At 58.6% G+C, this 12,515-nt stretch overlaps 2 protein-coding genes across 9 annotated transcripts; one reads left to right on the plus strand and one right to left on the minus strand.

The window, feature by feature from the left end:
• Nucleotides 1-52: 52 nt before the first annotated feature.
• On the minus strand, nt 53-4,319 carry LOC125685778 (natural killer cell receptor 2B4-like). 6 transcript variants are annotated; one of them, XM_048929180.1, is made up of 9 exons: nt 3,870-4,086; nt 2,413-2,733; nt 2,092-2,349; nt 1,643-1,762; nt 1,241-1,329; nt 1,058-1,123; nt 880-945; nt 637-696; nt 53-443 (listed from the first exon to the last, which is right to left on the minus strand). In XM_048929180.1, the coding sequence occupies exons 1-9, from the start codon at nt 3,946-3,948 to the stop codon at nt 369-371; spliced, it is 1,134 nt and encodes a 377-aa protein (XP_048785137.1). In that variant the 5' UTR covers nt 3,949-4,086; the 3' UTR covers nt 53-368. The 6 variants fall into 6 exon arrangements, with proteins under 6 accessions (XP_048785137.1, XP_048785133.1, XP_048785135.1 ...); XM_048929176.1 differs by lacking the exon at nt 3,870-4,086 and adding an exon at nt 4,112-4,319 and having other exon boundaries at nt 2,092-2,733; XM_048929178.1 differs by having other exon boundaries at nt 2,092-2,733; nt 3,870-4,087.
• On the plus strand, nt 3,199-10,531 carry LOC125685781 (uncharacterized). 3 transcript variants are annotated; one of them, XM_048929187.1, is made up of 4 exons: nt 3,199-3,304; nt 7,205-7,540; nt 7,810-7,974; nt 10,334-10,531. In XM_048929187.1, the coding sequence occupies exons 2-4, from the start codon at nt 7,243-7,245 to the stop codon at nt 10,447-10,449; spliced, it is 579 nt and encodes a 192-aa protein (XP_048785144.1). In that variant the 5' UTR covers nt 3,199-3,304; nt 7,205-7,242; the 3' UTR covers nt 10,450-10,531. The 3 variants fall into 3 exon arrangements, with proteins under 3 accessions (XP_048785144.1, XP_048785142.1, XP_048785143.1); XM_048929185.1 differs by lacking the exon at nt 3,199-3,304 and adding an exon at nt 5,702-7,090; XM_048929186.1 differs by lacking the exons at nt 3,199-3,304; nt 10,334-10,531 and adding an exon at nt 5,702-7,090 and having other exon boundaries at nt 7,810-8,887.
• The last annotated feature ends 1,984 nt before the right edge of the window (nt 10,532-12,515 follow it).

A 12,515-nucleotide genomic window follows, 5' to 3' on the forward strand; every position in this document is an offset into this window, starting at 1 on the left:
ACAAAGGTATTTTGATGCGGGGGACTCAGACAGAAGGAAGCGGGCGGCGCCGTCGGGAGTGAGCTCCCATCAAAGAGACACGTTTAATTTTAATCCCAAATAAAAGCCTTGATCTCGCCTTTGGTGCGATTTTTTGAAGCCAGAGTCCCCTTTCTCTCCCCCTCCCCTCTTCCTGGAGTCTCTCGTGCCGTCGGAGGGCATCAGAGGAAGGAAGGACCGTTGGGTGCAGGGCTGAACCCCCAGCAGCAGTCAGGATAGGGGGTGGTTGTGGTGTTAGCAAAACCCAAGTCCAGATGTTTCCCATCCCCAATGAGTCCCCGAGCTGCAGAAGGAGGGGGGGGGGCAGAGAATCCAAGTGCCTGCAGGGCTCAGGAGTTTTGGAGGTTCGTGGGAGATGTGGATGAGCTCTGAGATGAGGGGTAATGTCTCAAAGGTGCCGTCACCTGCAGGTAAGTGGGTGAGGGTCAGTACAACAGAAGCGTTTGCAGCCCTTCCTTGTGCGTGGTGTGAGGCTTCTGTCGGTCACCAAAAATCACCCAGAAAGTCACCCAAATTCCAGCACCAAGAATCTCAAGAGCGTGGTATTTGGAGAGGAGATGTGAAGGGCTCGTCTGTCCGCTGCCCTGTGCCTGTTACCTCCATGTAGGCAGTGGAAACCAAAGCTCGGTCCAACTTCTTCCTCTTGAAGGAGGGGGACTGCAAAGCAGAGCGTGGATCTACCCTTAGGGATGGGGTAGGGGGCTGCTGCCCCACCAGAGGCCCTAAGAGCAGCTCCAGAGCTCCGGGGTTGTGAGGTCCCACCGGTGTCCTCAGCACTGATGAGGATTTGAGCTTCTCTGCTTCTGCAAAGGCGCCATAGCCGTAGCACAGAACACTCACCTTCATGCTGTGCTGAACAGTGGAGTAAATGGTGCAGCTTTCGGGCTTTTGAGGGCTTCTGGGCCTCTACCAGTGGGGAGCAGAGGAAATATGGAGTGAAAAGCAAATTATGGACAAAAACCCTACACCTCTGGGGCCACACAGCTCCCCTGGGATGGATCCCAGCACAGGGTCCCACCTGTCCTTTGGGGTTGACCACAGCGTAGACGGTGTTTCCCACCATGTGAGCCTCACTGTTCCCATTCTGCAGGAGAAAACAGCCCCAAACTGGTTAAAAGGACGCAGTCCAGGCTGACAGCAGCTATCCTGGAGCCATTTGCTGCCCTGGGCTCAATGTGGGTGGGGGGAACCCAACACTCACAGGCTCTTGACCGGTTTGGAGTTTGCCCACCTCCTCATAGACAGTCAGCGATGGCTCTGTGTGTTCTGGGGGAGCTGAGGGGGTCGGAGCTGGGGAAGAGAAGTTAGAGCTCACAGTCCCACACATCCCAGCAAAGCGAAGCAGGGGAGGAAGGCGCCCCTTGGCCGTGGGCTAAAGGGCTGCTTCTTCAGCTCAGAATAGAGCAAATGTTGACCAAAATCCAAACAGTGCCCCAGACACCATGAGATGGATTCCCCTGTGCCAGCAGCAGCTTTGGGATGGAAATAGTCCCCCAGAGCAGGGTAGAACCAGGGGCTGGTGGCAGCACGGGGGGGACGCAGGGGCACAAAGGGTGTCAGGAGGAGATGCGCAGCCAAATCCCCACTCCAAGTGGATCCAAACCTGCAGGGCGGTCCTTCCTCCTCCTCCTCCTCCAGCACCAGTAGGTGGTGGAGCCAGCAGTGCAGACAGCCAGCACCAGCAACACGGTCACTGCCCACCACGGGATGGCACCAAACAGCCCTGGGGAGGAATGAACGGAACGGGTGACATGAAAGCAGAAGGCGGACATTTAAAGATGATTCTATGACTCTACGATTTCCAAAGCACAGCTCCCATCATGGCTGGTGCATGGGGAAGAGACTTGCCCAGGGAAACCACAACATCCATTTGCATGCAGTTTCCAGCAGTAATGTTTCCCTTTTCAGTAGAAGGACACATTTTCTCCCTGGTAGCAGCAAAGCAGCTTGGGAGGGGGGGGAGAAGGGAAGGGGTTGGGGGGAAGATGAAGGCCCTGAATTTGCAGCGATGCAACCCCAAACCTGGCTTTGGTGGAGCAGAGGACAGATCACCTGTCTGGCTGCAGGCTGTGGTCGTGTCGATGCTGGCCGTATTCCAGCTAGCCGGGTTGCTTACATTGCAAACATAGAGCCCAGGCTGCACATCCTTGGGCACTTCCAGCACGCTCTGGTTGCCCAGTGGCTCCCAGTCACGGGACCAGCTGTAGGACACGGTGGTGGCCTCAGGCACAGTGCAGGACAGCTGGAAGCTGCACCGTCCCTGCTCCTGCTGCAGCACGCGTGTCTCCAGGTGTGGGCTGCCCACAGGCTCTGCAGGGACAGAGAGGTTAGAGGGGATGGGGAGGGAGGAGGGCAGGAGGTCCAGGCACTCACCCCACACTGACACGTGGAAGCACTTGGTCGAAACGGACCCATCTGACTTTTCGATCTCTGCAAAATAGCTCCTGTTGTCTGCTTGGGTGACAGCACTGATCTGCAGGGAGAAGGACTCCCGGTGGAAGATGGCTCTCCGAGAAAGAGAACTGTTTGCAGGTTCAACTTTATCCTTCCAAACCGTCAGGATGCGCTGCCGAGGTTCTGCCCCCAGTTCCACTTTCCAAATAACAGATATCCACTCCAGTGGCAGTGGTTCCTCCAGCAGCAGCTGCAGATCCCTACCAGTGAGCACTGCTGTGTCTCTGCACCCTTCATCTCCTGTGGAAGGCATGAGGTGAGCACAGTGTCCCCATGCAGACAGACAGTCTGGGATGGGGACTCCTATTCTGCACCCCGTGTGCTGCTGCTCCATCCTCTCTGGGCAGCACCTCTTGGTGCAGATGGAGCAGGGATGGATCCCTGCATGCTCCCATCTCCTGCAGTGCTGCGTCTGTCCACACCCTGCACTCTGGCCACATATTGCGGCCGCCCGTCCAACATCCCCTCTGCCCTGCCCAGAGAGCAGGCAGTTTCAGGCCATACAGGAAGTGTCCACTTCTTCTTCATGCCCCATCTTCCTCCTTGCTGCTGCAGCCTGAATCTGACCCAAAGGACCCTTCCCTCCCAGAGAAGCTCTGCTCTGCTTTCCCCCTTTGCAAAGCAGCCACGGATGTCTGGGGCTCTGGCAGAGGCGAGATAAAAAGCCCTTGAAGTAAATATGAGCCAGCAGTCAGCAGGGCCTGAGGTGCACCACTTCCTCCATCTGCATGTTTGGGACAACATCGGACGCAGCAGCAGCCCAAAAGCTGTGCGTGTCTGGCCACCACAGCCCCAGCAAGCAGCGAAAGAGGTATGAGGTGTAAGAAGTGGTGTTAACCACATTCGGGGGCTTGCATGCAGCTATTCTGAGCCCCTGCTCGCTGCAGGCTGTGCTGCACAGCTTCCAGCCAGCTGCACCCCACCTTGTGCAGCCCCCGGGGATGCTTTGCACTGAGTTGGTGGTGGGGTTGAGGCTGAGAGGAGAGCAGGGGAGGAGGTGATGGGCAGTTGAAGTGAGAGGTTGGAATGGAATGGGAGCTCTGGAGGTGTGCGCAGAGTCTGGGGGTGTCAGGGGGTTTCTCACAGCACCGCCCTGCTGCCCTGCAGCACTGTCCCTGGGACTGGGGAGGAGAAACTCAGGCACAACCGTCTCCAAGGATTATTGCAGTCAGAAGGTCTGTGTTGCTGTGTGAGGGCTGGGGATGGCTCTACCTGGCTTGGGCGGGGCTGGGACCAGAGCAAAGCCAACCCCCCCAATCCATGCTCCATCTCCTAGGGTACCCAGAGCCCCTGTGAGCGCTCTGCCCACCCCACCGTCCTGCATGGCACGGCCCCAACCCCCAACCAACTCCCCCCACCCCGTGCCCCCTCCTCACCTTGCCCGCTGCCTGCCACCCCCAGCACGATGCACAGCAGCATCTCCACTGCATGCAATGCAACCCCGTGCTGCCGCATCTCCGAACCGTGTGAGCGAGCTGCCTGCAGCTGGAGACGGAGCTGGGAGACGGCGCCCAGCCATCAGCAACTTCCTCCCTCACACCCCCATGGGCGCGTGCTGCTGTGCAACACCCTCTGCGTCACCACCTCCCCTCGGCCCCCCACGCCGTCCCCACGTCACCCAGGGGGAGGATGGAGCCATCCACGGCTCTGTGACCACAGGGGATCGATGCTCCTGCAGGGCTCGGTGGCTGTGCGTCTCTGAGGAAGCTCATTCTAAAGGCCCAAGGAGGTTCTCTGGGGGTTTTGCTTTCTTTTTGCGCCTCTGTTGTGGGAGGACTGGGTGTTACAACATGAGAGCACCACAAGTGCAGCTCAGAGAGCGCCGAGCTGGCTCTGGCCACCTGAAACCCCTTATGGCATGAAGTTGGAGCTCTTTGGGGGGTTTTGTCTCATGCACTTCCCCGTGTTTTGCTGCACTTCCCACTCAGCACCATGCAGTGCAGCTGCCCAGCAGTGCTGGGGGAGAATAGCTGCCATCAAGTGGTGCTGAATGCAGAGGACGCTGTTGCAAAGGACAGAAATTCTCCCTGCTGTGGGTGTTACTTCACTCGGGTCGTTAAGGAGTTGTTGTGAGAAAAGATGAGGTTTATTTGTAAGAGAAAGACACTTATGAAAAGACAGTGTGCAGCTCTTGTGGGGCTTTAGTGTGCTCTGGGGTCATGGGAAGGGGGAAGAAGCAAAGGCTAGGGCTGAGCTTCTCTTTGTCCATGGAAAAAAAAAGCCATTCCCTTCCTATCAGCTGCATATAACAAGCATTTCTCTGGGAAAAAAAAATAGCCCCGAAGTGGGTGTGTTGGCAATCGCTCCTTCTCACCAGCCCGGGGCGCTGGAGGATGTGGGAGGTGTGGGAGGAACTGAGAGCTGCTTCCCAAATCGAGGGAACCAGAGCGCTGTGAGTGTGATGCTGAGCAGTGCGGTGACCTCAGCAGCACCAGCGCTGCATCCTCCCTCCATCCCGACTGCGTGGGGAAGCTCAGCCCATAGCTGTGCATCGTTGGAGGTCTCTTCTTGCTGCTCCGTAACTCCAGATCTGCTGTGTCCAGACAAACTGAGCATGCAGTGATGTGTCGGGCCTTTATTGGGCTCTGTAGATCCATCGGCAGCACTGGGAGATACCGATGAGATGAGGGCAGCTTTATTCCACTCTTGGCTTTTTTTTCTACCTGAGATTTCAAGGCTGCCCCAAGCACTGCAGGCAGAGCCCCACGCAGCCCTACCAGCTCACCCCAGCAGTCCCCTATGGGTTTGGTGCACGTTGCTGGTGACACAGAGCCGAACACAAGGAGGACCCTGTTGCACACAGCCTTTCCTCTATGGGAGCACTGCATTAAGGGGCAGACAGGCAGCTCCTGAGCAAACCCTTGGGAAAATTGCGTGCGAGCATCACCAGCTCAGCTCCATCTCCCCAGCAGTGAGAAGATCCTACATCCCTAACACAGACTGCATGAAGTCCTCCTTCCTCCTCCTCCACCACACCGCCTCCAGTGCCTCCACACCCCTATAGGACCCCAGCAACTGAAACGATGCAGCAATCAGCATCAACCCCCTCTGCTCCACTTCTCCTTTCGGTGGGATGCAGCACAACCATGCTTATCATTCAGTGTTAATTGCCGGGCGCTCATTAGCTGCCACCGGGCCGATCCCTGCGTGTTCCTGCAGTGACGTGGAACCCGGACCCCAATCTCCCCTTTCCCCCCCTCTTCCCCCCCCCCCCCGGCTCGAAGGCAGAGGAGCAAAAACTAATTAAGGCTACAAAGGAAACTCGGCGCTCGGCAAGGTTGAAAACCTCCATTCCAGAGCAGGGGCTGAGCCGCTTAATTAGCGCTTTTGTCTGCGGCCGAATTCAACATGTAGGGAACGATTTACATCAAGGGGACGCTCCCTTTGCTGTCGGAGCTCCTCGCAGCCTGCCCGGGGAGAGCTGAGCTGTAAGAAGGAGAACGAAGGAGGGGGGAAAAAGGGACGGGAATGAAAGGGAAGCGTTCGGCACGTCTCACGGACCGCGTTGAGGAGGAAGGGAAGATGCTGCATGCTCGAAGCACCGCATTGCAGAGGAGAAGGTGTTTTCATTCAGTGCATCATCCGTGGATTCTCATCCCCCCTCCAGCGAAATGTGGCCCCTGAGATGTGCAGGGGGCTCGAGGGGGGGGTGAATGGGACGGGTTTACGTGAAGGCGGCGCCGCTCGTGTGGTCACAGAGGGGATGGATACACGCGGCCAATGCCACCCCCGATGGGACAGTGTGTGGGGTGGGAGCAGGACGAAGCCGCCCCGCATCGGGCCGTTATCTGCCCTTAACCCTCGCCCGTACGCAGCCTCATCCCGCAGCATCCCACCCCCCCTCTCCTCTGTCAACGAAATGGGGGAAGAATGAGCGATTTCAGCCCCAGCGCTCTCGCGGCCCCGCGCGGCTCCGCCCGGGAGGTGGCAGCACGGGATCGCGTTCAGTGTCACCCGGCCGGACACCCCCTTGCACCCTTTGGTGCTGTGGATGAATCCCAAATTCGTGGTGAGGGCACGAGTTTCATTTCCGAGCGGGTCAGGGGCGGCAGAAGGCTCGGGAGGTGATGGGGTGGGTGTTGGAGTTTGTGTGCATAGGGGAGCAAAACAGTTCTGTGCAATGCCTCTGAGCCCAAATGTAACTCATTCACGCTGTGGGGCACAGCACTGAGATCCCTTTTCCAGGTGGATTTGATGGGATGGGGTTGGGATGACCACTCCCAACCCATGAGCACCATCACCCCCGGGTTCCCAGCATCTCTACAGTTTGATGGGCTCAGCATGGCACAACACGTCATCCTTCCCCCCACCAACCGTCCCCCCTGAGCAGGCCCCAGTCCTGGCACATCCTGACAGAGCAGCTGTCACTTCCTCACTGATGCCCATCCCACTGCCCCCCATCACCACTTCCTCACCCAAAAGCTCACCCACGTCCTTCCCTAAACACACTGAGCAATTCGCCTCCTCCTTCCCCAGTCCTGGCTGCAGCACCACCGCGCTCAGCCCCACAGATTGGGGGTCTGCAGGAAAGGACCCCCAGGCATGGTCAGAGTTGGGGCCGTACTGTTCAGCTGCGTGCTGCTGGCAATGGCTGCGGGTAAGGGTGCTGCCTTTGGGGGGCTTTGAGGGATGGATGGAGGCATTGCTTTCACTGCTGGGGCAAGGGGGGGGAAGAGGATGTCACCAGCACATGTCACCCTGTCCCTCGCAGGTCTGCAGTGCTGCCATGCCCTCGAGGTGCTGAGAGGGATGCGGGGAAAGCCGCTGTCCTTCCCGGCGTTGCGCCCCTTGGCTGAGGACATCGTGAGGATCATCTGGATTTCTGAAACCCACAGCACGCACATCGCCGAAGCCAAGCCTGGGGTGAAGCAATTTGCAGTGGATTTCCTGCCTGACTTCCAAGGCCGGCTACGAATCCATCCCCAGTTGCTGTCGCTGGAGATCATGGAGCTGCGCAGCACAGATGCAGGCCAGTACTCTGCAGGGGTAGACATCGCCTCCAAACCCAGCAGCCCCAGGAAGTTTACCTACCGTGTGTTGGTTCTCGGTGAGTGCCAGTGCCCCTGGGGGAGATGTGCTGATGGATCCCCACTGCATGAACCCCCTGACCCCAGCCCGCTGGCCCTGCAGCTTCCTCTGAGAGGTGTGCAGAAATCCCCGTTCCCTTTGTGGTGATATCACCACACTGCACCCAGTGCATCCAAACCCGCTAACACCCAAATCCTGGGGGGGGGGGGGGGGGGGGGCAAGGGCTGGATGGATGCATTTTCCCCCTGCAGAGCACTCCCACACTGACCCCATGTCCCTCACACACAGATGACCCCCCTGTGACAACTGACGGTGACACAGGAGGACACAGCAGGAGCACAGCTGGACCAGGAATGAGCTCTGAGCCGCATGCTGGGGAGGGGACCACACCAGGCCCGGGCAAGGGGCAGCTCCTGGATGCTGGGGGGTCTCCAGGGCCATGTGGGGCACAGGGTGGGTACTGCACACTCAGGGGGTATCTGGTGGCTGCTGTGTTTGGCCCACTGGTGGTGTTACTGGTGGCTGTGCACGTGGTGACCAGGCGTTGAGACTGGGGGATGAGTAGGACCCACACTGGGCTCCAGAGGGACAAAAGCGAGGTCTAAACCCACCCAGCACAACTCCACTGTTCTCCCAGGATCACCAGATTTACCCAGACAGGAAAAGCCACATTCACCCCAGTGATGCCCTATAAAGGCATAAGATGCATTTTGTCATCTCTTGCACAAGCCCCAAACCCGGTGACACTGCTTCCTCCCAGCGGCCACACAAACCCCACTGCGTCCCAGCACTCCCAGTCTGGGATCTCCTCCTTTATGGGGTCAGCATCGGATTCGTACCCGCAGCCCCGAATTCGGTGCGAGGTAACAATTCAGCATCTCATCCAACCTTCCACAGTTTATAAGAAGTGAATTATTTACCGGTGACCCCAACTAAAACGCCACGCGGCATGAATTATGGACGGGCAGATCTGTCAAAAAGTTCTCATATATAAGTGATCCGGTGCCATCTTCGTGTTCCCAGAAAATTACTCATTCAATCTCCTGTCTAAACGCTCTCCTGGGAAACCTCCTCACGCCTGCTCTGCTGCTTTATGAATTGGGAGTGGGAAGGTAAAGATCAATGGGGAGGGAGAGCCCCCTGGGACCCCCCCCTACATCCATGTCATGTTTAGAGCCTGTGGTGTAGGGTGGGGGAAACCGCAGGGGTCACTTCTTGGGGAGCTGGGGATCACAGAGCAGCACGGATCCTGCCCTTCCTTATGCATCTCTTCCACTTATTGGGGTCATATCCCCTCCAGCACTACCAAAGGGCCCCTCCAGATCATCATCACCACTCCACAGCAACTCCCTGGCGCAGAGGGAAAGCCCTAAGGCACATCCCATGTTCCCCAACACCCACCCACCCTCCCCCCCCCCCCCCCCCCCGCGTTTGCGTTAATAATTGAATGCCAGTCTGGGGGACGATGATTTATTTAAAGGAAACAGCGTGTTAACAAGAACACAATCTGATCCCCTGCCACAGACGTCTGCTTTATTAGCACCTCTGTCCGAGAGCAGCGCCCCGGAGGCAAACAAACAAACGTGGCAAATAAAACCCTCGTTTGGAGACACGCTCAGGAAATTACCATGTAAAAGGGGGGGAGAACCAAAAGAAAAACCTACACAAATACACAAAAATAGAGGATGGAGGCACTGCTCCCATGGTGCTCACATCAGGGGTGGAGCATTTGAGGCGAGGAACGTGCAGGGCTGGGAATGGGGCAGCCTCCCCCCAACAGGGTGATGATGCTGGAGGTGCATTTTGGCCAAATCAACGGATATTTGGGGCAAACCGTGGATATTTTGACCAAATCAATGAATGCTTTAGCCACATCATGGATATTTTGGCCGAACCCTGGATATTTTGGCCAGAACCCCGGTATTTTGGCCCCATCCCCAGCATGCTGGCCATACCCATAGCACCTTCCCCCCACCCCCCGCCCCAGCCTCCAAGCTCTTCTCTTCCTGGCACTGGGGAAGCCGTTGCTGCGCCGTTGGCTGGTGGGGAAACGGAGGCACCGAGCAGCAAAGCGGCCGAATCCTGAGGACGCCCCGCTGAGCTCTTTATCCCCGTGCCTCTTCCCGGTTGTGAAATTCTCTTTCCATCAGCCAAGCAGTCCAGAAGTTATTGGCAGAGAGCGGGAGCACGAGCTCATGAGCTGCATCTCCTCGGGAAAGCGGCTCCTGCAGCGCTCTGCAAATCACCGAGCGGGAGGCAGCGGGCGAGCAGCACCCACCGTGCCCCCTTCCCTCCCCCCCAGGGGCCGTTAATTACCGTGGAATAGGGGTCACAGCGGCGGGAGCACGAGCAAAGAGCTCCCACGTAATTGCTTTACAAGAAATAATAATCACAAAGAGAGCGACCGCCGCTCTGCAGACTCGGCAGCCCGGTGTGGCTGCGGAGGGAAATCCACCTCCTTTCCCCGCCGAGGTGCTTTGCAGAGCTCGCAAATTATTCCTCCAACCCGGCGAACAGAAAGCAAAACCCGTTTCCTTGGAGCGCGGAGGGCGCAAGGAGAGGAATGCAGCCCCCCAGGGCCTCCAACCGAGGGGACAGCGGGGACCCCGCGGTGTCACCAAGCGCTGCGCCCGTGCGGACCGGCCAAATCCCCGACGAGCCGCCTAACGAGCTCTTCGTTAGCCATTCCGCTCCAGCGCGCAGCTCGTAATGAGCAAAGGCGAGCGGCTGCCTCCAAATGGGCTCTGGAAGCCGCTCGCAGACATTAGGCTCTGTATAAATATCGTTATGATTGTTATTATTATTGGCACAGATGGGCTTTCATGGACCGCCGCGCACCGCGGGAGTTCCTGTTCTGCCTCCGGCGCTCGGCGAGGGGGAGAAAACAAATTGCTGATGCCAAATCCACGAGGGGCGCGGGGGTGCTGAGAGCCCGGCTCCCAGCTTGGGGGCGGTGGGCATGGTGACGGTGACCCCGAGGCCAATGGGGGGCACGTGAAGCACAAGGACGGGCTCGCAGGTTCAGCCCACCCCATCCCGATGGGGGCCGGGAATCCCCACCCCCCCACCCCCTCCGTCTGCCACTTGTTGGTCCCAGCGCTGTCCCCATCCCTGCTGCTGGCAGCTCCTCCGCTGCGCTCCATCAGCACATTCCTCTCCTCTCCCCCCTGACCTCTCGCCCTTTCCTTTGCGCTCCACGAACTCCCGCACGTTTCCTCCCCCTTCCCCCCCTCTCTCTCCCCCCCCCCCCCGCGCCATCTCTTCTCCTCCCCGAATTCCTGCGGGACGCGGATCCCGCCTTCCCACCCCCCCCCCCCCCCCCTCCCAGCGCCGAGGGAAAGGGCTGTGGAGTCTGGGACAAGAAGACGAGCTTTGGAGAGCCAAAAGGTTCCTGTGCTCGGCCGGACACGGCGGCACAGCGGTCGTCCCCACGCAGTCGCCACATCATCCACGAGTGGCTGCGGTTTTTATTAAACACCCCTTCGCTTCGCTCCTTTCATTGCCGTCTCCTGTCTCCCCCCCCCCCCCCCCCCCGATCCGGTGCTCCGTCCCGGGATTCCTGAAGGCACCAGGGGGCAGCGCGGGGCCGCCGTCCGCGATCCGGGGAGGGGAACGGACAGGGAACAGGGAGGAGGTGCGGGGAACGAATCTGCAGCCCCGAGTGAGGCGGGGGGTGAAGGAGAGGAGAAGGAAGAGCCCCCGAGTGGGGAGCAGTGCCCGCAGTGAGCCCCCTCCGTATGGCACTGGCTCCGTAAGCACACAGCGCAGGGAGGAGCCTGGAGGAAGCAGGTCTGGCAAACAGACAAACAAGTAAATAAATACGATTAATAAATAAATAAAACGATTTAAATCGCTGCTAGAAATCCCCGCTCAAGCCAAGGAAAGGGCCGCTCTGCTCTCGGCCCCAGCTCTGCTCGCCTCCACCCTTGGCACAGCCGCAGCCCGGCGGGCGCAGGAGATGCTGCTGACTCAGGCAGCCGCGCTGGTTCCCATTTGCAATGTTTTCTCTAAAACCCTCAGGGCTAGAAATTCTATTAAAAAAAAAAAAAGAAGAAAAAAAAGAAAAGAAAGAAAGAAAGAAAAGAAACCCAACAACAACAGCAGCCAAAAAAAAATAAAAAAATCAAACCCCAACCATGAAAGCTGAAGCTTCTGCCTCTACCCAGAGCTTAGCCCGCTCCGCTCTACTTGGAAAGCTTCCCTTCCCTGGAGCCTGCAGGCAAGAGGATTTTTGGAGCCGCTGATATCCAAGGCCTTCAGCTGCGGCTTAGAAAGTTTTCAAAGAGGAATAGAGAGGGATGGATCAGCTTGTGGTGAGCGGGGAGAGGTGAGGAAGGAGCGGAGGGGGGCTTAGACTGCAGCCTTCTACCTGGGTGGGTGCAGGGGGTCTTGGAAAGGGGGGAGCTGGGGGCTCTAGGGGGGGGATACAGTGGGTCTTGAAGGGGAGGTGTGTGTCCTGGGGGTGTACTGGGAGTTTTAGGGGGGTCCTGAGGAGAGATGTGGGTCTTGAGTGGGTACTGCCATACCCACACAAGTGCCCGCCATGCTGCTCACACGCAACCAGCAGGCACACACGTGTGCTCACACAGGAACGCCCCAAATTGCACACGGAGGGTGCAGCCAAAACACACGCATGCTGTCACGAGTGTGCACGGAAAAGAACAACCCCCAACCGTGTGCTCACACCAACATTCCCACAGCCACGGGCAGACGCGTGCACGCACACCGACACGAGTGCACACACACGCACACGCGTGCACGCTCGCTTCCACACCAACACGCGCGCACCAACATGCCTCCACATGCGTGCACTCATACGCACGCACATCCACACACCCGCAAACACCCCGAACACCGCGCAGCCCCCGCCTTCTCGCTCCCCCTCCCCAAAGTGTCCCGAGTCCGCCCCCGGCCCGGCCCCGCCCCGCCGGCAGCGCGCACTTCGGGGCGGCGCGGCTCAGCTCGGAGCGGCACGGAGCGGTTTTGCACGGAGC

The sequence above is a fragment of the Lagopus muta genome, chromosome 29 (assembly GCF_023343835.1).
Source record: "Lagopus muta isolate bLagMut1 chromosome 29, bLagMut1 primary, whole genome shotgun sequence".
Classification (NCBI taxonomy): Eukaryota; Metazoa; Chordata; class Aves; order Galliformes; family Phasianidae; genus Lagopus; species Lagopus muta.

Excerpts from the sequence above, each read along its gene's own strand:
- LOC125685778 (XM_048929176.1), bottom strand. The coding sequence starts at position 4,205 with ATGAGCTTCCTCAGAGACGCACAGCCACCGAGCCCTGCAGGAGCATCG. Across the intron at positions 1,330-1,642 it reads GAGGAAGGACCGCCCTGCAG|CTCCGACCCCCTCAGCTCCC; the intron begins GTTTGGATCCAC and ends TCTCTTCCCCAG. Across the intron at positions 444-636 it reads TTTCCACTGCCTACATGGAG|GTGACGGCACCTTTGAGACA; the intron begins GTAACAGGCACA and ends ACTTACCTGCAG.
- LOC125685781 (XM_048929185.1), top strand. The coding sequence starts at position 7,036 with ATGGTCAGAGTTGGGGCCGTACTGTTCAGCTGCGTGCTGCTGGCAATG. Across the intron at positions 7,541-7,809 it reads CTACCGTGTGTTGGTTCTCG|ATGACCCCCCTGTGACAACT; the intron begins GTGAGTGCCAGT and ends CCTCACACACAG. Across the intron at positions 7,975-10,333 it reads AGGGCCATGTGGGGCACAGG|ATGGGCTTTCATGGACCGCC; the intron begins GTGGGTACTGCA and ends TTATTGGCACAG.